The sequence below is a fragment of the Pristiophorus japonicus genome, chromosome 18, assembly GCF_044704955.1.
Source record: "Pristiophorus japonicus isolate sPriJap1 chromosome 18, sPriJap1.hap1, whole genome shotgun sequence".
NCBI classification, from domain to species: Eukaryota; Metazoa; Chordata; class Chondrichthyes; family Pristiophoridae; genus Pristiophorus; species Pristiophorus japonicus.
In genome coordinates, this window is record NC_091994.1 from 89,645,399 (window position 1) to 89,669,739 (window position 24,341).

Genomic DNA, 24,341 nt, shown 5'->3' on the forward strand with positions numbered 1-24,341 from the left:
GAGAGAATTTAGCCCAGGCTCCTCTCATTTAGCTCCCAATAGCTGTTCAGACAGTGGTATTGCTGGAGGGCGTGGGGCAGTTTACCTGCAGCCTTCCTCCTGTCCTGTCTGGGGAGTGGAGCTCAGCACTTGGGGGGAGAGCAGGAAATAAAATTAGAAAGAGCATGACATTACTTTAATGACCGCAAATATTTAATTGCTTCTCTACTCTCCAACCCTGACATTCTGCAAGTCTTTTCTTGTCCCTGAAATGTTGGTTAAAGGTCAAGTTTCACTGTTGCTGTGCCAGCAGTGGGTTGGGTTGAAACGTCAGCAGAAAAACTGTCCTCCCCTCCCTTCAGGATGGCCGATTAGTGATGCACCCAGAGGAGGTGAATGGTTCATTCTCTCATTTTGATCAGATTTGTACGTCACAGGGAGGGTGGATGTTGCTGATTCACACACACGCACATCAGGTTTTCTTCTAAAACACTGAAAAAGGAGTTTCTCATGTCAGCAAAAACCTCTTTCTGAAAGATTGTCGCCGTCCAATTGGAAAGTTCACATTTGTGTCTTGCAGCCAAATCTGCTGCCTCCATCAGACCAAGTTGATTAGAAATAGCTTGGAGTTTATATAAGCTTTCAAAACAGGCCAAAATAATCAAAGCCAATGCATTTTTAAATGGGGCAATAGCCGTCTAAAGCAATCAACTGCTAGCCTAGATCTGTCCGAATAAAATAGCTGAGTTTCAGTCTGCAGTGAGGCAACAGTGGCTTCACTCAGTATCCTGGTACTTAACTGCAAATCTTACTAGGAGGTGTTCCTAGCTTCTGTATGGCTTGTAGCACATTCATTGTGCAGGGTGTGGATGGTTAGAGCAAGTGTCAATGAGCAGGTCTGGATATGAAAATCTTGCTGTGCATTGACAGGTCATGATGTTGGCTTGTAGGTCTTGGTACGGGTAGATAGGGCATGCATGTTTGATGTGATAGAACAATATAGATCCTTAGATGTAAACACATAAGATTTAACTCCAGTGATAGTCACATGGCTTTGACAATATGGGAACTAGGATCTAAGCAGATGCAAAAATCACATGTGGCAGGAGGACAGAAGGTGCCCCGATGGCTCAGTGTGTAAAAATACCACCTGAAGTGATACAGATTTGAAAATCCCATGTTTGATCCCTGGTCTGTGCTGAGCTAGCTGATTTCAGATGGTGACTCCATTAGGGTGCTACAACTGGCATCAGTGCTCCTGGATTAGGGAGGAGGAAATCAGCCAGAGTTTTTGCTATAGATGTCCATACAGTGACGCCTATTGGAAGTGTGCTTATGTGGCTGTCAAGTGAGGAAACAATCAGACTCGCCTTTAACACTGTGGTGAGCAATATGTCAATTAAGACCACAGCAAAGATTTGGCAGCTTTATGTTTAAAAACAAATGTTCACAGGAAGTGGGCAATGTTGAATAGCCCACAAGTATTACCCATCCCAGGTTGTCCTAAGAAGGTGGTGGTGGGCCATCTTCTTGAACTGCTACAGTCCTGGTGCTGATGTGATCCCACAATGGTGGTAGGTAGGGAATTCTGGGATTTTGACCCAGTGATGGTGAAGGAACGGTGGCATATGTCCTAGTCAGGATAGTATGTGACTTAAGGGGAACTTGGAGATGGTGATGCTCCCATGTTCTTGCTGCTCTTGTCCTTCTCGGTGGTAGAGATCAAAGGTGATATTGATATCATAGTGAGTTGCTGCAGTGCATCCTGTACATAGTACATACTGCAGCCACAGTGTGCCAGTGGTGGAAGAGGTGGACATTGATCCCAATGGCAAGGGTTGAATGCTCCTTGTTTCAGCTCAAATATGAAGCATGGGTGAAGCGTCAGTGGTGCTTGGTACCTGTGAAATCATAAGATCAGTTTAACCCATTTGATTTCATGCTTTCACAATACCAACCCAGCATCTCTTCATTACAGCATCCAACTGTTTCTTGAATATGTCCCAGCTTTGGCCTCAACTACCTTTCCTGACTCCTGACCCAGTATCCTTTAGTTCTGTTACCCTGGTGTATGTGAATGTATTGTGTTGCGTTTGCTTTCTCGATCCCATTAAATAGCTTGAAGGTCACCTGTAAGATGTCTTCTTCTGAGGCTGAACAGATCTAGCTTATCAAGTCATTCCTCACAGTTCATCCTTCTGACACCAGGGATCAGCCCCATACTCCTCTGCACTACCTCTCGGGCCTATTGTTTCAGTAACCAGAACTGTAACCAGCACTAATCTAGGTGCAGGATGACCAAGAGCACTGTACGGTTTCACCATGACCTCCTGGGATTTGAACACAAGTGATATGGCAACATAACCTAACATTCTATTCGCGCTGTTTCTTACCGTCTCACACTATGGTGAGCAACAAGTCAATTAAGACCACAGCAAAGATTTGGCATCTTTATGGGGAAATAGCTTGGGACCAAGTGAATGGATTTGACATGTGACAGGGGCTGTGTTTATAAGGGGCTGGTTTATTAAAAGGGAATGGCTATCTTGGAATGGGAATTCTGGGGCACTGTGGTGTTTTTCTTGGGACGGTTCACAGTGCAGCTTACAATGCTTGTTCTAAATTGCTTGTTGCTGGTTATAACTTGCTTGTTGACTGTTTAAGAACGACTGATGTTCTGGCTTTGATTACTTTGGCCTGTTTGCAAAGCTATATAAACTCCAGGCTCCGCTTGCTCCATTTGGCTGATGAGGAATGTAGCTGTGATTGGTAGAGAGCCAGCGTTCAGTCTGTGAGATTTAAGGTCCTGTGTCGGTGCCAGTCCAGTTAAGTAAACTTAAAGTTTCTCTGTGCGATTAAATTTAATTGTAGTGCTTTTATACGCCCGCCATTTCTAATGGTGTAAGCCTATCTGTAAAATCCATTATGTAACTTGCATGGGAATAATATTGCATTGTGTGTTTGGCATAGGAGGTGGCATTTTACAATTATCTGTTTATGGTCAGTATATCTCTTCTGCTTTGTAAAAACATGTTTTTATTCTCATATCTGTGTCAAGTTATCCCTGTGCCCTGCACCCCAAAGCCTCAGCCAGGGACCAGCTTCCCATGCCCTGTACCCACTGCAGTCTCTGGGAGGGGCCAGCCTCCCAGCCTGCACCATTGTCGCTATGACACCCGCAGGCAGGATCTGCTCCAGTAGGTTGGGTGAGTCCTGCTCCCTTTCACCCTGGAGTTCTGATGCCAATGCTCCCTGTGCCTTTGTGTGAGTCCCATGGTGATGCTCCATGTCCTGCATGAGCCCCATGGCGATGCTCCCTCAGTCACTGGGTGAGCCCCATGGCGATTCTCCTTCAGTCATTGGGTGAGCCCCATGGCGATGCTCCCTCAGTCATTGGGTGAGCCCCATGGCGATGCTCCCTCAGTCATTGGGTGAGCCCCATGGCGATGCTCCTTCAGTCATTGGGTGAGCCCCATGGCGATGCTCCCTCAGTCATTGGGTGAGCCCCATGGCGATGCTCCCTCAGTCATTGGGTGAGCCCCATGGCGATGCTCCCTCAGTCATTGGGTGAGCCCCATGGCGATGCTCCCTCAGTCATTGGGTGAGCCCCATGGCGATGCTCCCTCAGTCATTGGGTGAGCCCCATGGCGATGCTCCCTCAGTCATTGGGTGAGCCCCATGGCGATGCTCCCTCAGTCATTGGGTGAGCCCCATGGCGATGCTCCCTCAGTCATTGGGTGAGCCCCATGGCGATGCTCCCTCAGTCATTGGGTGAGCCCCATGGCGATGCTCCCTCAGTCATTGGGCGAGCCCCATGGCGATGCTCCCTCAGTCATTGGGTGAGCCCCATGGCGATGCTCCCTCAGTCATTGGGTGAGCCCCATGGCGATGCTCCCTCAGTCATTGGGTGAGCCCCATGGCGATGCTCCCTCAGTCATTGGGTGAGCCCCATGGCGATGTTCCCCCTCTCCCTTCACTTGGCTCCTGCCCACAGTGACATGGCTGAGATTGGAGAATGGCAGAGGCCACATGCAGCTCTCAGAAATGCAGTCTGGCTGTAGCACACCAGGCATACAACTGATTTTAGTCAGGCTTATCTAATCAAATTAGAGAGGTAAGGTTAGCACATTCTAAAGGCAACTGGCCTACTATATTAATAACTGAGGGTTGCAGGAGTGAGTTAGTGATGGCATATAAATGGTAATGTTTTCCCTTTGCTATATTTGCAATAATTATGAAATTCCCCACTACACCTCCTTGCTCTTATGGCTATTATCTTCCTTTTCCCCACGGGTAATGCCTTACTCTATGATGTAGTGACCTTCCTGTTGATTATCTCTCTTGTCCTCATCAAAAGCTGCATAACTATGGATCACCCTGCACTGGTTCATTTTGTTCTCTCTTCCTCCCTCTGTTGATGATCAACCACTTCCTTCCCTCGGTTCACTACTGCCCCCTATCGGGAATGTGCCTTCCAAAAATCTTTCCTTCTAATATTACTTACTTACTTAAGGAAGGATATACTAGCTTTGGAGGGGGTATAGGGACGATTCACTAGGCTGATTCCGGAGATGAGGGGGTTACCTTATGATGATAGATTGAGTAGACTGGATCTTTACTCGTTAGAGTTCAGAAAGGTGATGGGTGATCTTATAGAAACATTTAAAATCATGAAAGGGATACACAAGATAGAGGCAGAGAGGTTGTTTCCACTGGTCGGGGAGGCTAGAACTAGGGGGCACAGCCTCAAAATACGGGGTAGCCAAATTAAAACCGAGTTGAGAAGGAATTTCTTCTCCCAGAGGGTTGTGAATCTGTGGAATTCTCTGCCCAAGGAAGCAGTTGAGGCTAGCTCATTGAATGTATTCAAGTCACAGATAGATAGATTTTTAACCAATAAGGGAATTAAGGGTTACGGGGAGCGGGCGGGTAAGTGGAGCTGAGTCCACGGCCAGATCTTATTGAATGGCGGAGCAGGCTCGAGGGGCTAGATAGCCTACTCCTGTTCCTAATTCTTATGTTCTTATGTTCTTATATGTAACAGTGGCGAAAGAAAGGATGAGAACAAAAATGTAAGCTATGTGGATCCAAAAAATAGGTCCGGTTCTTGTTATGGGACTGAGATGTCAGCACCAGCTCTATCTTCGGAGGGAGGTTATCTCAAGGTGCCAATTAACTGATTGTATTGAACAGATTCAGTTATGGGACCACTAAAGAGGAATGAACAGCGGTTCACAATCTGACATCATCTTTCTATTGCATATTCAGCCTTTTCTAATCTGCTGAGCACATTGCTTGACCAGAAACGCGCAGCTGGTTCGTGTAGGTCTGGTTCCAATTATTTTGTATTTTGTTTTGTTTGGCATGGTGGGTGGGGTAAGAGAGATGGGAGTGTCTCAAAATTCACCCTATCACCCTTTGCAAGCTCGAAAAGACGCTCTTGAGAAATTGTGCTCGGGTAGTAACAGGCAGGTGAAAGATTGCCCATATTCTATTCTATGCTCCAGAAACACTGCCGCCTACTGAACAGTGCATCGACTGAACAGTGGAGCAGTCTGGGAATTCACTGGCCTACCATCCCAGCGGAAGAGCGGCAAGGTGGGACTTAGTGATTCGGAGGGTGCACAGAATGATGCAGGTCAGGTTAAGTGCCCCAATTCAAACTAAACCCTGAGAATTGGACGAGAGACTGTTTTAAATGTTGTGTCTGGATTAGATATTCTCTCGGGTTCGGCATCAACACTGTCCCATAAGCGGATCCTTACGATCAAACATTTACCTGTACTGGCTGATATCTAGCCTTGTAATAGCATGACCTGGGGGTCGTAACAATGAAATCGCACATTGAGTGATTATTGTAATCTCACATATGGCCCTCGTGTACTTCCTGTATCTTCTGAAAGGTGGACTGAAGAACACTCTAGTGGATGAGGCCCATTATAAGTTAACAAGCGGATTTATTTTACATATATGATATATGAACAGAGTAATTTTTAGAGTGAAATTTAACAATTACGTAATGCACTTTGCAACATAGAAAATAATAACATACTCAACATTATCCCTGTTGGCAGCCTAAATACACATCCAAGATTAATAATTTCCCTGAAACCAGTTGACTCTTAAGCTGGAAGCTCTCACCCTCCCTATCTTGTTTTCTTATCACACCTCTGAAGAATCCATGTTTCCTTTTTTAGCTTGACAGGAAGCCAAAAGTTTGACCTATGACCCTCTAACCCAGCTCTCCCTGCTTGGGGATTGACCCAGTCAGGCTGCCAATTAAAGCTGCTTCCATCCGCCTAGGCCTAGATTTCAGACAACCAACCTTGGCCGAGCTCACATAAATACACCCATTCCAACAAGTCACGTGTGAATGTTTACTGGAATATTTTCAATGAGCCTCCACTTTCTCGACCTGATTTGATGTGCGGGAAGCACTATTCCACATAAATGCTTCAACTGTGTCTAATTTACACTCCCAGCATGATGCTGTTCTGCTGAGCTAAATTTAAATAAAACATTCATTTAAAGACCTTTTATATAAATTCTCCCAAACTTCTCTTGTGTTATATGGTCAAAGAAAATCCCAAGACACGACCAGGTTCAAACTAGGAAAAAGAAAATTGAGGAGCGATATCCAGAAGCGCTTCCTCACACACAGAGTAATCAACACTCCCCAACAGATTGGTGGGGAAAAAACCCTGGAATAACTTTAAGGAGGCAGAGACTGCAGGGATGAGTTACGATGGGCCAAATGGCCTTTCTGATCTGTATCTATCTTGTAAAGGGCTGCCCAAAAAAATGAGTGGTGTGATAACAGCCTAACAGATTGAGTCAACATTAGTTTGAGCTGTTCGGACATTTAGGGTATAACCTATCTTTGCAATAATGCAACCCATTTACCATTGGTGAACTCGCACAGGAAGGAGTCAGAATCCAGATTGATCAATGCTTTGAGACACCCACCATCACCATTCCACCTCTCCCCTTGTTCAAGCTCAATAAAGAAGTTCACATATGACAAATGTTAACGGTGATCTTTTTCTATGTCCAAGTTGCAACTTTGGAAAAATAAGAAGGAACAATTCAATAATGCTTAAATCAATGTCCTCTTCCTACTGGGCTAAGGGGACAAAGGGAGATATTGCACTCTTATTGCAGTGTAATTTCAATGCTAATGTTACTGCAGTATATATCTCGAGTGATGTGGGTGTGATTGTGTTACGTTTTACTCTGTCTCTTTACTCTGTCTCTTTTGAATCCAAAAAGAGAGACAAAAAAAAACAACTGTAGAGTGGGAATATCAGCCAGAGCTTTGATAATGCATGATGATTGTCAAATTTCTCCATTCTTTTCTTTTTAGGGTTGAGGTTCTTGATGTTGCTGTTAGCAAGTAACTACTTGGGGTGGAAATTCGGTTTGAGGCTAATTAGGGCACTAATGGCGGTGGAACGGTAAATTTTGCGCCGGGAAATGATTTGCGTCTGCAACCACAAAATTCAGCAGCTGGGCTCTGAGTGTGGAGCGGAGCGCTAAAGGAGGTGTTCCACACCTTTCTCAGGGCACCTGGCTGGCTGAGCAACTAAAAATAAGTTGCTAAAGAGCCAGCCTCGGAGCACCCCAAGAGCGACTTCCCTTGGGGGGGGAAAAAAATCTACAAAAATAACACACAAAACATTCCCAATACCTTGCGCACCCCACATAAATTTAAATCACAAAAATAAAAAAAATAATCACACTTGTCTCATTGCTTCCCTCACCTGGGACCACCCGCTTTCCCAGGCGGTCCCACTAGGGAGTGCTACAGGGCCAACGCAAAACAAAAATCATTGCGCTGTCGAAACCGGGGGCATTGTACGATGTTCCCGGGCGGTACTGGTCAGCACCATTGGCACATTGAATGTGCCGAGCAGCACGAATGCCGGCATTCGCGACCCTTTAGCGCCCCTGTTCCGATCATTTCATGGAGCGCTAAGCCACCGAATTTCTACCTTGAACCTTGTGTCTTTGAAATCAAGATCATTATACAATGAGTCTCCACAGGAGGGTGGGTGGAGCTGAGTCCACGGCCAGATCAGCCGTGATCTTGTTGGGTGGCGGAGCGGGCTCGAGGGGCTAGATGGCCTACTCCTGTTCCTAATTCTTCTGTTCTTATGTTCTTATTAATGTTGGGGAAGTCCAGAACCAGGGGTCACAGTCTAAGGATAAGGGGTAAGCCATTTAGGACCGAGATGAGGAGAAACTTCTTAACCCAGAGTGGTGAACCTGTGGAATTCTCTACCACAGAAAGTTGTTGAGGCCAATTCACTAAATATATTCAAAAAGGAGTTAGATGTAGTCCTTACTACTAGGGGTATGGCGAGAAAGCAGGAATGGGGTACTGAAGTTGCATGTTCGGCCATGAACTCATTGAATGGTGGTGCAGGCTCGAAGGGCCGAATGGCCTACTCCTGGACCTATTTTCTATGTAATTCCCCGCATTGGACTGTACAGTCACCTGAGAACTCACTTTTAGAGTGGAAGCAAGTCTTGCTCGATTTCGAGTGACTGCCTATGATGATGAGGTCCAGATGAAGTTTAACGCAATCAAATTGTCTTTGTGAATGACATTGGGTGTTGGTTGCCAACAGCCTCAAACAGTCTGTCTGAGCACCCACTGTGATGCTCTTGAACATTTACACCATTCCAACTCAATCAGATACTTGAAATGTGCTGGTGTGAGACATTTACAGGAACGAAGACAGCATATCCTTTATGAAAGAAAGAAAGACAGAAAGACTTGCATTCATATAACGCCTTTCACGACCACCAGACATTTCAAAGCGCTTTACAACCAATGAAGTACATTTGGAGTGTAGTCACTGTTGTAATGTAGGGAATGCAGCAGCCAATTTTCATAAAGCAAGCTCCTACAAACAGCAATGACCAGATATCTACTTTTTGTTATGTTGATTGAGGGATAGATATTGGCCAGGACACCGGGGAGAACTCCCCTGCTCTTCTTCGAAATAGTGCCGTGGGATCTTTTACGTTCACCTGAGAGAGCAGACGGGACCTTTGTTTAATGTTTCATCCGAAAGACGGCACCTCTGACAGTGCAGCACTCCCTCAGTACTGCACTGGGAGTGTCAGCTTAGACTTGTTTGTGCTCAAGTCTCTGGAGTGGGACTTGAACCCACAATCTTCTAACTCAGAGGTGAGAGTGCTACCCACTGAGCCACAGCTGACACTAATGGTAACTAGGAGGGGGGGATCGCAGGAAGGAGCTAAGTTGGCCAAATCCACGTCCTCTATTCCAGCACTGTGAAGCTCGTGATATTGGAAACTGCACCTCATCACATCAGATGTATTGTATTTTCTGCTTCAGGAATGACTGCAGTTGTGCTCAGAAATTCTTCCCTGGTGAACTCTCAACCTGTTTGGTTTTCAGTGCCAGAGGCACAACTGTGTACAGAGAAACAGGAGAAATCATGGCCAATTCTTGGATTTGGAGTGAGGAGGGGGAAGTGGTGGTGGTTGGATGGGGGGTGGGGGGCAGAGGGAGAGAAAGACACAGAAGGACATAACTCATGGATTAAACTTTTGGGGGAGGGTTCATGTGTCTCTCTCATTCTCTTCTCTCTTCCCCTCTCTCAAGTGGATGTGTCTATGGGTTGAGCTATTTTTTGAGGTGACTACTTTTTGCTAATTGGCATCTTTTCTCTCTAGGACCATGGTGGAGCAGTTGACGATGATGTGTTGGTTCATGTTGGGCATTCTGCTTCCAACTCTAGTTGTTGCAGCACCTCCTCCCATCAATAAACTGGCATTGTTTCCTGATAAAAGTGCCTGGTGTGAAGCAAAGAACATCACCCAGATAGTTGGCCACACTGGATGTGAGTCAAAGTCCATCCAGAACAGGTAGATATAAAAATCAATGTGTTAAACTAGCCTTTCAAACTGTATTTGACTTGCATGAAAATCTCAGAGTGCAGAGGACTGGAAAAGACCATGTTGGTCCACCTGGACAGTCCTAGTGTCTAGGAAATATATTCCATGGTACCTCTCATACCCCTCCATCAATTTATTTCTCCAGTTGCTTATCCAACTCTCCCTAGAACTTGTGGATCCAGTTAGCCCCTGCTATGTTCCTCAAAGTCCAGTCCATTCATTCACCACCCTCCGGGATAAGAAGGGAAGACAGGGAGATCCTTTTTATTCAAAGAGTAATCAATTTGTAGAATAATTTCCCAGAGAAGGTCATCGAAGTGGATGGTATAAATGGGTTTAAGAGACAGTTATGTGGATTTGTACAGAGCGGAGATTGAAGGATATAGTTAGAAGGTGGGTAGTGCAAAAGGGATGGGCTGGTGGGGCCTAATAGTCTCTTGTTTCTGAGAGCTGTTATTTTAATATGTTTTCAAAATTATATGTTGGGAGAATTAAATCATGAGATGGTGAGGGATTAAAGGCTGTATGTTATTCAGCGATTAGACTCGACTTCCAGTAAGTGGAGATTTAGAACTAAATAAATGAATGAGAATGTTGAGTTTCAACATTGAATTGAAAACTGCTGATTGTGTGGGTCGACAAAATAACACATTGCCCTTTGAAAGGACCTCAGCTGTTCCTGCAGTGACTCAAAACATCCCAGCCAAATGGCAGCAAGGAGTGAGAGGCTTAAAAACCCAGTGTTGCTGATTGAGTCTTGGACCCAGCAGCTGGATCTCTGATGGCATTGATGAGTCTTCAGTTAGTTGCTTCAATGGTGACAGACATGGTGAATCTGCCTGTCACTTGGCTGAGCACATAGCGAGCACTGGCTGCTTCTCTGCTCCCTCGGTTGAGTCGAGATGTGAATTAGTGCTTCAGTACCCACTGACACTGCGATGGACTGCAGTGTTCCTAGAACATCAGGATCTGAAGACTTGTAAAAGGCATAATTCGAACATCACACCATCACAGGGAATGTGTTGTGCCGTTGCTCATGTGAAAGGCTGTGGCACTTGTTTCATTGTGAGGTTCTGACACTGCAGTGGTCTGTTTACTTTGGTTTAGTGCCTATGAGTGTCTCATTCGCTCAATAACTGTTAGATATTGTTGAATAGCCTGCCAACACTCAGTATCTGAGCTCACATGTGAAGAATGGCCCCATGAATGAGGTACTAGAGGATTCCTGGCACCCGTAGGACCCACATCACAAAGTCAGCATCTCGTGTGGCTGTGGGGGGCAGGGGGGGAGGGGGGGCTGTGAGGGAACTGGTAGAAACAAACAAAAATTCTGAGCAACTCACCTCAGTTTCCAGGTTTAGTTGAACAATAATCACTGATTATCAGATGATGGGATTGATCCAGTTTTATTTCAGCCAGAAAAAGTGAATACTGTATCCTGCTTATAAGATCAATTTAAATGATATAATAATATAAACTGTTTTATTCCCTCCCTCAGAGCATGCCTCGGCCAGTGTTTCAGCTACAGTGTGCCCAATACTTTTCCACAGTCCACTGAATCCCTCGTTCACTGTGACTCCTGCATGCCAGCACAATCCATGTGGGAAATTGTAAGTAATTGCTTGCCTCCCCGTGTGGTTACACACAGCCTCCCCGTGCGCTTGCACGCGGCCTCCCCGTCCGATTACACGCTGCCTATCCTTCCACGAAGTCTCTCCTACCTGATCTACATCTACAAAGTCAAACATTTTTTGTGTTGCACCCTTTCGTATTTCTCTCCATTTTATCTCTCACTATGGTCCGCACGCCTCTGACCTTTCCTCTGTTGTCCCTCCTTAGCTCCAAGTATCCCATCCCACACACTCAGCTCCCCCCCCCCCCCCACCCCAACTCTACAGCCTCATTGTCTGGAAATAAACTCACACACACACACACAGGGACAGATCACGCTGTCTCCCACTCTAACTCATTCTTTACCAGGAACCCCTCGCGTCACTCAGTCTTCCCATCCTCCTGCAATCCGCAGCCTTTTAAAATCCAAACTTGGGGATGCCTAGTCGTCGCATCCTGATTTACCTCTTCTTCTCTCCTCCTCTCTTCACCCTTTCTGCTCTCCTCCACTGTGGACCTTGGCTGTTCACCTGGGTTTCTAAATAGCAATAAATACATTTAAAAAAAATCAATCCTAAAAATGTGAAATACTGAACTGAAGATGTTCCATGGTTTGTATTGCAGGTCAAGTTGGAATGTCCTGGCAATGAGGAAATGCCCAGAGTGGACAAGCTAGTGGAGAAAATTGTACACTGCAGCTGCCAGGCATGTGGAAAGGAGCAGCACCAAGATTCCCAACTTTTTAATGTAATTCTAAATGAGGAAGAGGCCTCTCCCCCAGAAGTGGTCAAATCCCCTCAGATCATTCGCCACGATGAGGAAGTTGCTCTCGAACATGGCAGAGAGGAGTAGACAAATAGAGACTTTGATGCAAGAAGCAAAAAAACGTGAAGTTGTGGTATAAAATTTCAGTTTGTTTTATTTGTTGAATTTTAGAGAGAAAATCAAAATATAACGAAATTTTAAAAACCATGCAGACTTATTTAAGGAGAAAGTCTTTAAAGAATGACATTTGTTGTAGAAATTAAGCAGGAATCCCATTCAGATACTAATATATACCTCACCAAGATCCAGCAAATTATAATTAGAATTTGGTGATCAGTGTTGGGTTCACAATGTCTGTAATTAGTAAGTCTGTTTTTTATACCACAGAAATCCCTGTGTGTAGCCATTTCAAACTTATAACTGTTTGTATATAAAATTACAGTTTATAAATCTGTGTAAACTTGTTTTCAAAATCCTCCTTTCATTTAATTTTCTGGTCATCAAAGGCTTTGCAGATGTAGGAGAGAGAAGAAGAAACACAGGCAGACAGTCAGACTCACACACATACACACACACACATGGACACGGACACATACAGACAGATACACACACATAGGGACAGATACACACACACAGGGACAGACACACACACACACAAAGACAAACAGAGAGGCACAGATGCATACGCACCTACACATACACCGAGAGACACATTACACACACAGATGGAGAGATAGGTGGATAGAGGAAGAGAGAGAGACACACACGTGCAGAGACACAGACAGAAACATAAGCAGAGCAGACAGGCAGAGGCAGACTGAGAGAAAGAGTTAGACAGACAGAGAAAAAGAGACAGATTAAGACACTACGCCCACACAGCACTTCAGAAGGAAATGAACATTTTAAGATAAAGTTGTGTGTAATGATTGTGTATCTTTGACATGTAAGGAGTACTGAAAATGTTGATGGGAGTTTGGAACGCAGTGAACCAGTTTCTGGTTTGATGGGTAAAGTTTGTTAAGTGTGGGCCCTAAGGCAGACAGACCATGAAGGTTCCAGCTTTGGTCCTAACTCTGTGGTGACTTAGCTGATCTCCGTTTGGGCTGATGGGTGCCTGAAGCGTTTAATCCAGGGAAAGGAGAAAAGCTTGGTCAAGGTTTCCACTCCTGATCACTATCCAGTGGCCCCTGCTGGGAGGTGCATGTGTGTGGAGGTCGGGAGAGTACAGGATTGTTCTTGGCTAAGATGCCCCCATGATGGAATAGCCTGCTGATGGTCACTGCTCAGGCTCTTGGGAAGAATGTCTACCTGGGTGAGATACCAGAGGGAGACCGGTGCCCATAGAACTGCATCCACCAAGAATCACTCTCTTCTTGAGGGAATGAAAGGCAAAAATGAAGGGGAGGGGGCAGGCGATTGGGGGGGGAGTGAGGGTGGAAAGAAACATAGGAGGGGGTAAATAGTTCCTATCTTGTTTTATACCATTGTGTTCTTCTGCTCAAATTCTGTACTTGTATTCTTTTTATAAACTGTTGATGAATTCTGATGGATTATATGTGAATCCCTTTTGTGAATCTATAAGGTTAAACTCAGAGATGCAGTGGTCAAATTTAACTCGCTTGTTTAAAATGGAGCATGGCAATTGCTCACTCCATTCCTGCCTGATCTGGCCCACTGCAATTTTAAATATGCAGATTGGGCTCCGCTGACATTATCTGCCATTGTAACCTGAGGCCCGAGTGAGGGAAAACCTGACCGAAAAAGCAACCAGGGCTGGAAGAGATGTGCTTCTCCAGGACCCACAGGGAACGCTGGGCCTCCTCTGCCCCAAGCTACCCGCCCCCCCCACCCCCATGACTGGGATTTTCCTTCCGGAGCACGTGCCAGGGTGGGACCATTCCCCTGGACCCCGGACGCTGCCTGATTTTAATGGCTGAGTAGCCACTTCCTGATGACTTTCTGGGAATATTGGGATGCGCCATGCTGATGAGGCCCGACCATTACAATCGGCCAAGCCTGCCTGCTGCTGCTACCGGATGGGTACAGCCTCTAGCTCGGTTGCATTCCCACCCAAGAGTTAAAATCGAGCCTGCGGTGTCTCCTGAGCTGTTTATAAATGGGGATTTATCTGAACTCACCTGGGGTGGGGTAAGGGTGCTACAATTGGCCTCAATGCCTCTTGATTAGGGAAGACAAAAAACTCAGCCATGCTCCAAAGCACCATCTAGGGGTCCTTGCAGAAAGCATACGTTATGGGCAGTGGGTGAGGAATAGAGTTGGACTTCACTATGATGGCCCCAGTGGCCAAATAGCCTGATAATGCTCACTGTCAGCTTTGCATGTAAAGAATGACTAGTTGGTGAGTTATCCGAGGACTGCAGACTTATCTCGAGAGCAATGTTCTATCAAGTCTGCTGATTAAACTAGTTTACAACAGCTATCCTTGGGAGCCACTGTTCCTTGGAGTTCTCTGACATCTAACCTGTGAGATACTTGGCACAGCTTCAAATGCCATTTCACTAAAAGGTTGACTGTTTGTATACAGCAATACCTGTACCCAGCTAATACTAATTCTCACCAGTTCAAGTAACGAGCATCTGCATCCACACCATGCAACGCATTGTTGTATACATTAGTGAGTGGAGTTGTGCTGGATGCAAATGGAGAGTTGAGTACTGGGATTCCATGGGACTTTGGTGACTAAATTGATGTCATCTCCTGCACTACATTGTTCAACCTGTGGCCTGTGAACTCTGGCTACCCAGCCACAAAGCCCTGGTAACTCTGCTTTTATCTCTGTTTATATTTCTTATTCCTTGGTTTGTCCCATTTGAATTTCATGGCCTGGAACTTTGGAAAAGGCTGTTCTCTGTGCTATTGACTGATTCGCAGATGAGTCCTACACATAAGCATGGAGAGAGAGAGAGAGATATCCACATTTGTTTACCCTTTTTTGTGAGTCCTAGAACTCCATGGCATGCAGCTCACAAAGACATAGTTGGACTACACTTGATGTCAACCATGAGTTAGTAGAAGCATGCTCGCTTCTGAGTCAGAAGGCTGTGGGTTCAAGCTCTACTTCAGAGACTTGAGCACAAAATCTAGGCTGACACTCCAGTGCAGTGCTGAGGGAGCGCTGCATTGTTGGAGGTGCCATCTTTCAGATGAGACATTAAACCGAGGCCCCGTTTGCTCTCTCAGGTGGAAGGAAACGATGCCATTGGACTATTTCAAAGAAGAGCGGCAGATTTCTCTCCGGTGTCCTGACCAATAGTTATTCATCAACCAACATCACTAAAAAAAAAAACAGATAATCTGGTCATTATCACATTGTTGTTTGTGAGAGCTTAATTTCCACCTTATTGTGGAGCGAAGTTAAAAATGTGGAATTACCTGGTGTGGATGCAGACCCTAGTTACTTGTCTGTGCTCAAACTGGCTGCTGCATTGCCTACATTACAACAGGGACTACACATCACACATACTTAATAGGGTATAAAGCGCTTTGGGTTGTAAAAGCTGCTATATAAATACAATTAATTTTTTCTTACTGGGTAGGAAATTGATGTGTAATTTTCATTATTCAGGCAGGGCAATTTTTCAGTATAAACAAAGCATTGCCTTTCTAATTAGTTGATAGTCCATTGTGGTAATTGCAGTCAATTCAGAAACTCATACATTGTTTCATAGTAAAAGAATATACTTAGATTTCACCATAGTGCCTGTCAATGACACCCTCCTCTAGCTGTATGAGTGACCCTGAGCTGAGTTTCTGACCCCATATCCTCTCCAGCACCAAGATCACATATTTTCACCTGTCTCCACCCTGCCTCAGCTCATCTGCTGCTGAAACCCTCATCTCTGCTTTTGTGACCTCTATACTCGACTATTCCAATGCTTTCCTAGCCATTGTCCTACGTTGCACTCTCCGTAAACTTGAGCTCATTCAAAACTCTGCTATGCTTATCCTAACTCGCACCAAGTTCCATTCACCCATCACCCCAACCGACATTGGCTCCTGGTCCAGTAATGCCTCCAGACGGACAATGTGACGAAGGTGGAAATAAGCAGTCTCCGTGAGGAGCTCAGCTCAGGGCCAAATGGGAAGCCGAAGTTGCGAACAGACTGGTTCAGCCCAAGTCTGTGGCCAAGGAGGGGAATAGAATTGGTGCCAAGGGAACAGTTTGTGTTGGGAGCCAAAGCCAATGACTTCTGTCTTCCCAATGTTTAAGTGGAGGAAATTGCAGCACATCCAGTATTGGATGTCAGACAAGCCGTCTGACAACACGGAGGCAGTGGCGGGGTCAAGAGATTTGGTGATGAGACAGAGCTGGATGTCAGCAGCATACATGTGGAACCTGATGTCACTTCTTCTGAAGATGCTGTCAAGGGGGCGGCATGTAGATGAGAAATAGGAAGGGGCCCAGGGTAATTTCCTGAAGGACTCCAGTGGTAATGGGGTAGGTGCAGGAAATGAAGTCATTGCAGGAGATTCTCTGGGTATGACTGGATAGGTCAGTGAAATTGGATGAGGGTAGTCCCACTGTGCTGAACCATGGAGGAGCTGGTGTGGATGTTGTGGTCAACTGGCTGTAGAGAGGTCGAGAAAGTTAATGAGGGATAGTGTACCATAGTCACAGTCACAGAGAATGTTATTTGTCACTTTGATTGGGGCAATTTTAGTGCTGTGGCAGGGGCAGAAACCGGATTGGAGAGATTAGAGTTGCAGAAAAGATGAGCATGGAGGGAGGTTGGAGATGTGGGCGGTAGTTTGCAAGGACAGAGGGACCAAGGGTGTTTTTTGAGGAGGGGTGGTGACAGCAGATTTGAAGTACGAATATACAAAATTGATGGGCAGGAAAAGATCTTTCCACCTCCTATGCACCCTTGCAGCCATGTGATCTGCGAGAGGCAAAAAGAGAAAAAAAAGAATAGGGCCAACGAGGGAAAAGAAATTCCTCTCTGACCCCCTCAGGCGATCGAGACCAGTCCAGGAGATCACATGGGACCAAGTGTTATTTATAATGACACTTGCCGTCTATAGGATGCAATCTCTGCCCCAGGCAGGAACTGGTCCGGCTCCCTCTTGAAGACGTTCAGAGTGTCAGCATCCACCACACCAGCCGACAATGTCTTCCAGAGGCTCACAACTGTTTGGGAAAAGAAGAACTGCCTAACATCCAGTGTTAAATGGAAGAGAACAGTACCCGAGCTAGCATGGGGGGCCATGAAGGGAAATTGTGTTATCAACAGTTTAGTGGGAATAGGGTCGAGAGGGCAGGTGGTGGGTTCCATTGACAAGCTGAGCTTGGAGAGTGCAGGATGGGAGATAGACTAGAGAAAGATATGGGTTAGGGGCAGCTTGGCTTGGTGGGCAAGGGGAAGGGAGGCATGTGGCAGAGGCAGCTGAACAGTGGTCTCGATCTCAGTGACTATCGAGTGAGGTCTAATGGTAAATGAAATTTGGAGGGAGGGTGAGGTAGGACCGGAGTCTGCTCTGATGTCCCGAGGAGTTGTCAGCTCCTGGTGCTCACTGTTTAGAATCTAAGAATAGTCTCTTAGGCAAAGCACTGGAGGGAAGCTGGTGCCCCTGCCCCAGCATCAAGCAGTCTTCGGGGAAGGGGTGGGGGCGAGAAATGAAAGGGGGTAAGGTGTAAATGGGAACTTTCCCTTCTGTTGTGGGATAGGGAGCGGTCAGACCGTATTCCCCTTATCGCCACTCCCCTCCCAACTCTTAGCTTTTCCATTCTCGTATTTTTCAAACTTCCCGCTTCATCCTGGAGCGGTGAAATCCCCCACAGGCGCGTTAATGTGCTTCCCAAACCCACACTGATGAATCGGCAGAGGAGGGAGGGCAGACTAGTCGGTAACTGGGCAGCGTTACCGCCGATTAGTGAGACTGGCCGCTGCTTTCATGTTCTGGGAGGGCGAGCATTCTGTATAATGTGCGGGAATCCTGAATATGTCCCCAGCTTATACCTGGAGAACTGCAGAATCGGAGGCGCTTACACCAAACCGTGCTGTATCAGCGCCAGTCGCTGTTTAACGTTATTTTTTTTAGAGGGGAATCAGGAACCTGACCTCAGCTACAGGGAAGTGGAGAAAGTCTGACCCCCGCTTGTGTTTGCGTTTGCAGTTGGCTGTGGAAATCTCCTGGGGCTGAGATCTTGTGGTTTTTCTTGTTCTATTGATTGTGACTTTGCTCACTCTGTGGTTTGGTGGGTAAATTGTCACAGACCAATTGACACTTCGCCTTGTTCAATTGATGACACTGGTGTGGATTGAAGAGCGGTAAGTTCCTCCCATCACTCACTCCTCCCGTGGACCAGTGAGACAGGAGAACGCGCCGAATCCCTGGGAATGAACCAGTTTCATTTAGCTATTTATGAATGAATATCTTTCAGCCTGGATTAACATCCTTGAGCCAATTTGTCCCATCTCTCCATAAGATGGCGGTGGTCTAGATCAAAGCTTTGACTAAGTTAACAGTGAGTTTGATGGAAGGGGTTACAAGGGAATTCGGAATGCCTGCTGTGCACAGCGCTGCTCACTGATTCTCTGTGGGTTGGAGTATTTCGCGTGGATTCTGAGTAACTACCATCGCTTTCCTGTCCACACTGACGAGCCGCAGTTGCGATTGGAAAGCAGACACCGTGTGCAGCTTGACTCCAAGGTGTGCCAGCCTTGGCAGGGCGGACTGTTGCATGCGTGTCCTCCAGCCACACACCCACTGCCCGGCTCTGCCCTGCTGCCAGCGGCGGTGGGTGATTCCCCCCCCCCCCTCCCAGTCGGATCTGCGAGCGGCTGCTGTTTGCGTTCGCCTCTCCGCATGGCAAGGGCGGCTCCGGAGGGCAACGCCACCGAGCTGGGGCAGCGGGCGGCTGCGGAGGGCAACCAGTGGATGGCCGCGTTCCTCTGCCTCATCATCCTCCTCACCACCGCCGGCAACTTCCTGCTCATCCTCCTCATCTTCACACAGCGCTCCCTGCGCAACACCTCCAACTACTTCCTGGTCTCCCTCTTCATGTCCGACCTGATGGTGGGCTTGGTGGTGATGCCCCCGGCCATGCTGAACGAGCTGTACGGCAGGTGGGTGTTGCAGAGCGGCTTCTGCTCCGTCTGGTACTCCTTCGATGTGATGTGTTGTAGCGCGTCCATCCTGAACCTGTGTGTGATCAGCTTGGACAGGTACCTCCTCATCATCTCCCCACTCAAGTACAAACTGCGGATGACCTCCTGCCGAGCGCTCGTTCTGATCTCCACTACCTGGACCCTGGCCGCTTCGGCTTCCTTCCTGCCCATTGAGATGGGCTGGCATGAGATGGACTTCGAAGCTCAAGCTTTCAACTCTACCCCCGAGGTGGAGGCGGCTCAGTGCCGGCTCTTGGTCAGCCTCCCCTACGCTCTCATCGCCTCGTCTCTGACCTTCTTCCTGCCGTCTGTGGCCATCTCCTTCACCTACTGCCGGATCCTGCTGGCCGCCAGGAAGCAAGCGCTGCAAGTGGCCTCTCTCACCACAAACGTGGCCACCACTTCTGACGACCCCGTGCAGGTAAGCGAGCCTCTGCCAACTGTTCCCAACTAGCATGGGAGCTGGTCCCGACCGAGGAACCCCCGGGGCAGCAGTAAAGAGCGAGAGATGATGGGGTGATGGGGTCCCGGGCATGGGGCATGGCCCCACAGTGTTTGACAAGGTCCAGACTGCGCTCCCACCTCATACAGGAGATGGTCAGTCACAAGGACGGGTTATTATGGGGGGACGAGAAGGTTGATATTAAAAAGAAAGACTTGGATTTATATAACGCCTTTCACGACCACAGGACGTCTCAAAGCGCTTTACAGCCAATGAAGTACTTTTGGAGTGGAGTCACTGTTGTAATATAGGAACATACAGTCTCCAGACCCGTTTCACTGCAGGTGACGCGGCTTCAGTTTATTCACTTTGTGGTTTATTTACAACCGCCAGCTGAAGCCAGAGGGTCAATGTAAGGGGTTATGGGTTAATGTAAGGGGTTATGGGTCAATGTAAGGGGTTATGGGTCAATGTAAGGCGTTATGGGTTAATGTAAGGGGTTATGGGTTAATGTAAGGCGTTATGGGTCAATGTAAGGGGTTATTCGGCGGGCATTGCAATGGGATTCCGATCCATTCCAATCGGCGCTTCGGACTGACGGTCAACGCCAGGCTGGAGCAAGAGCGTTACCTTCAGCACCTCAGACAGCTCCCAGAGCCCGCCCTCAGACCCTCCTCTCCCCGGCCCCCTGCGGGCTGGACCCACAACCAGCCGCGACCCGGGACCCTCTCCCGGACACTCCGGGCACGGGCTCCCTGTATTTTTTTTTGTGGGGGGGGCGGGGCGCGAATGTTTTGTTTCTCCATCGTGTTCACAATTAAGTCTGACAACACGATTGGGCGAAATACCCAACACTTTTTTAAAAAAGTGGATTTTGTTGGCGAATCTGCCAATTATTTAACGCAATATTTCAGTTAAAAACAGCTCCAAAATAATATTAATTGACAAACTACCTGGAGCACAGATTTAATCTCCAGACAAAATGACCGCATACCCTCCGGGACTGGGACACGCCGACAGAGAACATGGTTTGTATTGAGTATTTTGAATGCAGGGTTTTGTGTAGTGATTTCCCAATGAAGATGTCCCGGTCCCAAAGCCCCGATCGCTCAGGTCCTGTTCTTATTTCCAGGCCCAGGGAGCTGTCAATCCGTCAGCGGCAACCAGCGACAGTCGGAAATTCACCGCCAAACACAGCAAGAGGGCTTGGAAAGCCAGCCTGACGCTGGGAATTTTACTGGGAATGTTCTTCGTGGCCTGGTTGCCCTTCTTTGTGGCCAATGTTACACAGGTGAGCATGTTTCCGAGCTGAGGATGAGCATCCTAAGTCTCCCGCTGGCTGGAATCTCTCTGTACTGAGATAACCTGAGCGGGAACTCTCATTTATTGCAAAGCTGCTCTGTGGCCTCTTTAGCCAGTTGGTGGCCAACCCATTCCATCCACTGGCCTCTTCACTGTGTTAGATGGAAGGGAAGGGTCCTAATTGGACCAACCTTAATCCAGTTTCTAATAAGTGCGGGTCCAGAGTCGTCATCATAGGCAGTCCCTCGGAATCGAGGAAGACTCCACTCTTAGCATGAGTTCTCAGGTGGCTGAACAGGCCAATAGCAGAACCACAGACTCTGTCACAGGTGGGACAGACAGCCGTTGAGGGAAAGGGTGGGTGGGACTGGTTTGCTGCATGCTCCTTCTGCTGCCTGCGCTTGATTTCTGCATGCTCTTGGCGACGAGACTCTAGGTGCTCAGCGCCCTCCCCATGCATTTCCTCCACTTAGGGCGGTCTATGGCCAAGGACTCCCAGGTGTCAGTGGGGATGCTGCACTTTATCAGGGAGGCCTTATAACATTTCCACTACCAACCTTTGGCTCGTTTGCTGTGGACGAGTTCCTAGTAGAGCGCTTGCTTTGGGAGTCTCATGTCTGGCATGTGAACTATGTGGCCTGCCCAGCAGAGCTGATCAAGTGTGGTCAGTGCTTCAATGCTGGGGAGGTTGGCCTGGACGAACCAATCTCACACAGACAGCTCAACAATAAACCCGACTGAGCCAGCAGCCAGTGACTGTGGGAGGGTTATATTAAGGTCTCGCATTGTGAACTTTAGCCACGCCCACGCTGTACTATACCTGGGATTAATTTACACTCTGGTCAAAATTGGGAGAAATGCCATTCCCTAGCATTCTCTGTATATTTGTGTGTGTTTCTCCCTCTCACGCGGTGTGTGTCTTGTTTTCTGTCCCTGTCTAGACTAATCTGCCCGTGCCTCTCCCTGTGTGTGCCTGTCTCTTTATGTTACTATGTCTTTCTCTCTCTCGCTCCGTCTTTGTCTCTGTCTCGTTCTATCTTTCTCCTGTGGCTTTCTCTCATACATACAAACACATTTTCACTATCGTCAGTGTTTCTAAAAGCAAAGTGACACGTGACCCAGGATACTGGATTCTCAGTTAATTGAGCGATTTCCAAGTCTTCACAACAATGTGTTAAATCTCGAACCGAGGTTATCATTAGCAGTTGTCATTTCTGCCGGAAATATTGAACAGGATCCGAGGAGCTCAGCCTCCTGCAAAGAACATGAGATTTTCTGAAAATATATTTCGAAATGGCCCCAAATCACAGCAATTTCAGGTCGGTAGGTTCTCATTCTCTGGTATTGGTGGATGACGCTGGGTTTGAGCTTGGTCATTCCCAGATCTGGGTATCAGTCAGTAACCCACTTCCATCGTTTGATTTACCCGATTAGAATGTGCAAACTTTCCTGAGCGAATTAGTTTTTGCTGCTCCATCCCAGGCTGCGTTTTACAAATTTTGAATCACTGCATTGTAATTTCATCGCGATCCCAGTTCTCTCTCAGGATGATGAGCTGAATCACTGAAGTTGCTTTACTTTGTTGTATTTTGCCATTATCTGCCTTGTAACAGTCTGTCTCTTGCCCACAGGCGGTTTGTGACTGTGTGCCAGCCCTGCTCTTTGATGTACTGACCTGGCTCGGCTACTGTAACAGCACCATGAACCCCATCATCTACCCGCTCTTCATGCGGGACTTCAAACGGGCCATGGCCAAATACCTGCCCTGTTGCCGACGATGGTGGGACCGGCGGCCAAGTGTCGTGTCCTTCTCCATGAGAAACTCCAACAGCGCCCCTCGCTTGGGGCTGTCCCTCAGAAATATGCTGGCCCTCCGGCCAGAAACAGACTCTGGTGAGTCCGTTCTCCAGGCGAACGACCACATCCTCCTCCCTGCCGGCAAGGAACACAAGGTGAGCGAGGACAAGTTCCTGGAGGCCACGGGGGCGGATTCACTACAGCTTTTTGATCTGGAGCAGGCTGATCAGGAACTGCAGGTGAACCAGCTGAACACACCAATGGACTAGAGCTATCGCCCTCCATGGGGTAGAGTCAGATATCACCCAATGGACTGGAGACCCCTGTCCCCCATGGACTAGCGAAGGACTGGAGACAGCGGATTCTACAATCAACTAGAGACAGCAGGACCTCAATGCTCCATTTTGGACTAGAGACCAGGCTCCACATAGAGTGCAGCCAGTGGGCTGAAGGGACAGCGCCCCCCCCCCCCCCCCCGTGGGCTGGGGGATGGGACAGCGCCCCCCCCTGTGGGTTGGGGGGGGGGGAGGAGAACGGGACAGCGCAGTGCCCCCCCCCCCCCTTAGGCTGCAGAGACAATGTCTCCATGGGGGGAGGAGACAGCACCACCACCCCAATGGGATAGAGCTGGGAATCTTGGAAGTTGGATTAGTCAACCGCTGCTCCAATCTGGCAATGAATATTGAGTGTTTGTGTGAAAATCATTACAATTCATTAATTTCTCAGATCTCCCGGAAAACTAAAAACGCCACAAAATTCCTTGTGTAAAAACATAGGAAAAAAAGGTAACCAGCGGGAGAAAACACAGGAACGTGGGAACCTGAAATAAAGAGAAAACACTGGAAACATACAGCAAGTCTGAGAGATAAAGAGCAGGTTAATATTTTGGGGTTTAATCCTTCCCCACATCAGATTTCCGCTGGACTGTGGGACCTCATTCTACAATAATCTGACGCTGACATTTTTCTATGCAAGGAAATTCCCTCTGCTTTAAACACAATGAATACTTCGTTCTCAATTTTTGAAATCACAGTTCGGTTCGTTCCGGATACGTTAATAACTCGTATCGATAGGTCAGGTAAATCAGTTTATAAAGGACACTCTGCTTATTATCCAGTGCAGCCTGGTCGCTTAGTAATATCCAGCAATCCACCATTAAACCCGTGGGTAGGGGAAGGACGGAGCCGCAGAGGGAGCGAGAAAGGCCCAGTGGGTAGAAAGTGTCTTTTTCTTGTTCTTTCATGTTAAATTTCCTCCATTGTCCACACTTACCCATTCCTGATACTATACACTGAGAGAATATAGACTATACACTGAGAGAATATAGCCCAGAGAGAATATACCCCACTGAATTTGCTCTACTTTGCTGGGCCAAATTACAATGG

At 47.3% G+C, this 24,341-nt stretch overlaps 2 protein-coding genes across 8 annotated transcripts in view; both read left to right on the plus strand.

Annotated features, from left to right (window-relative positions):
• Positions 1–12,745, plus strand: part of nbl1 (NBL1, DAN family BMP antagonist) — a 29,133-nt gene extending 16,388 nt beyond the window's left edge. For 5 of the 7 annotated variants that reach the window (XM_070860952.1, XM_070860948.1, XM_070860955.1 and 2 more), the window contains exons 2-4: positions 9,688–9,879; positions 11,408–11,519; positions 12,145–12,745. In XM_070860952.1, the coding sequence (XP_070717053.1) occupies positions 9,692–9,879; positions 11,408–11,519; positions 12,145–12,372 (528 nt within the window). In that variant the 5' untranslated portion in view covers positions 9,688–9,691 and the 3' untranslated portion in view covers positions 12,373–12,745. Of the gene's footprint in view, positions 1–2,710; positions 2,805–5,544; positions 5,578–9,687; positions 9,880–11,407; positions 11,520–12,144 lie in introns of those variants that run through there. The other 2 variants (XM_070860950.1, XM_070860951.1) reach the window with 2 other exon arrangements.
• Positions 12,746–19,113: 6,368 nt separating this feature from the next.
• Positions 19,114–23,225, plus strand: htr6 (5-hydroxytryptamine (serotonin) receptor 6). Its single transcript, XM_070860723.1, has 3 exons — positions 19,114–19,836; positions 20,990–21,148; positions 22,791–23,225. Exons 1-3 carry the CDS (start codon positions 19,114–19,116, stop codon positions 23,223–23,225), a joined length of 1,317 nt encoding a protein of 438 aa, XP_070716824.1.
• The last annotated feature ends 1,116 nt before the right edge of the window (positions 23,226–24,341 follow it).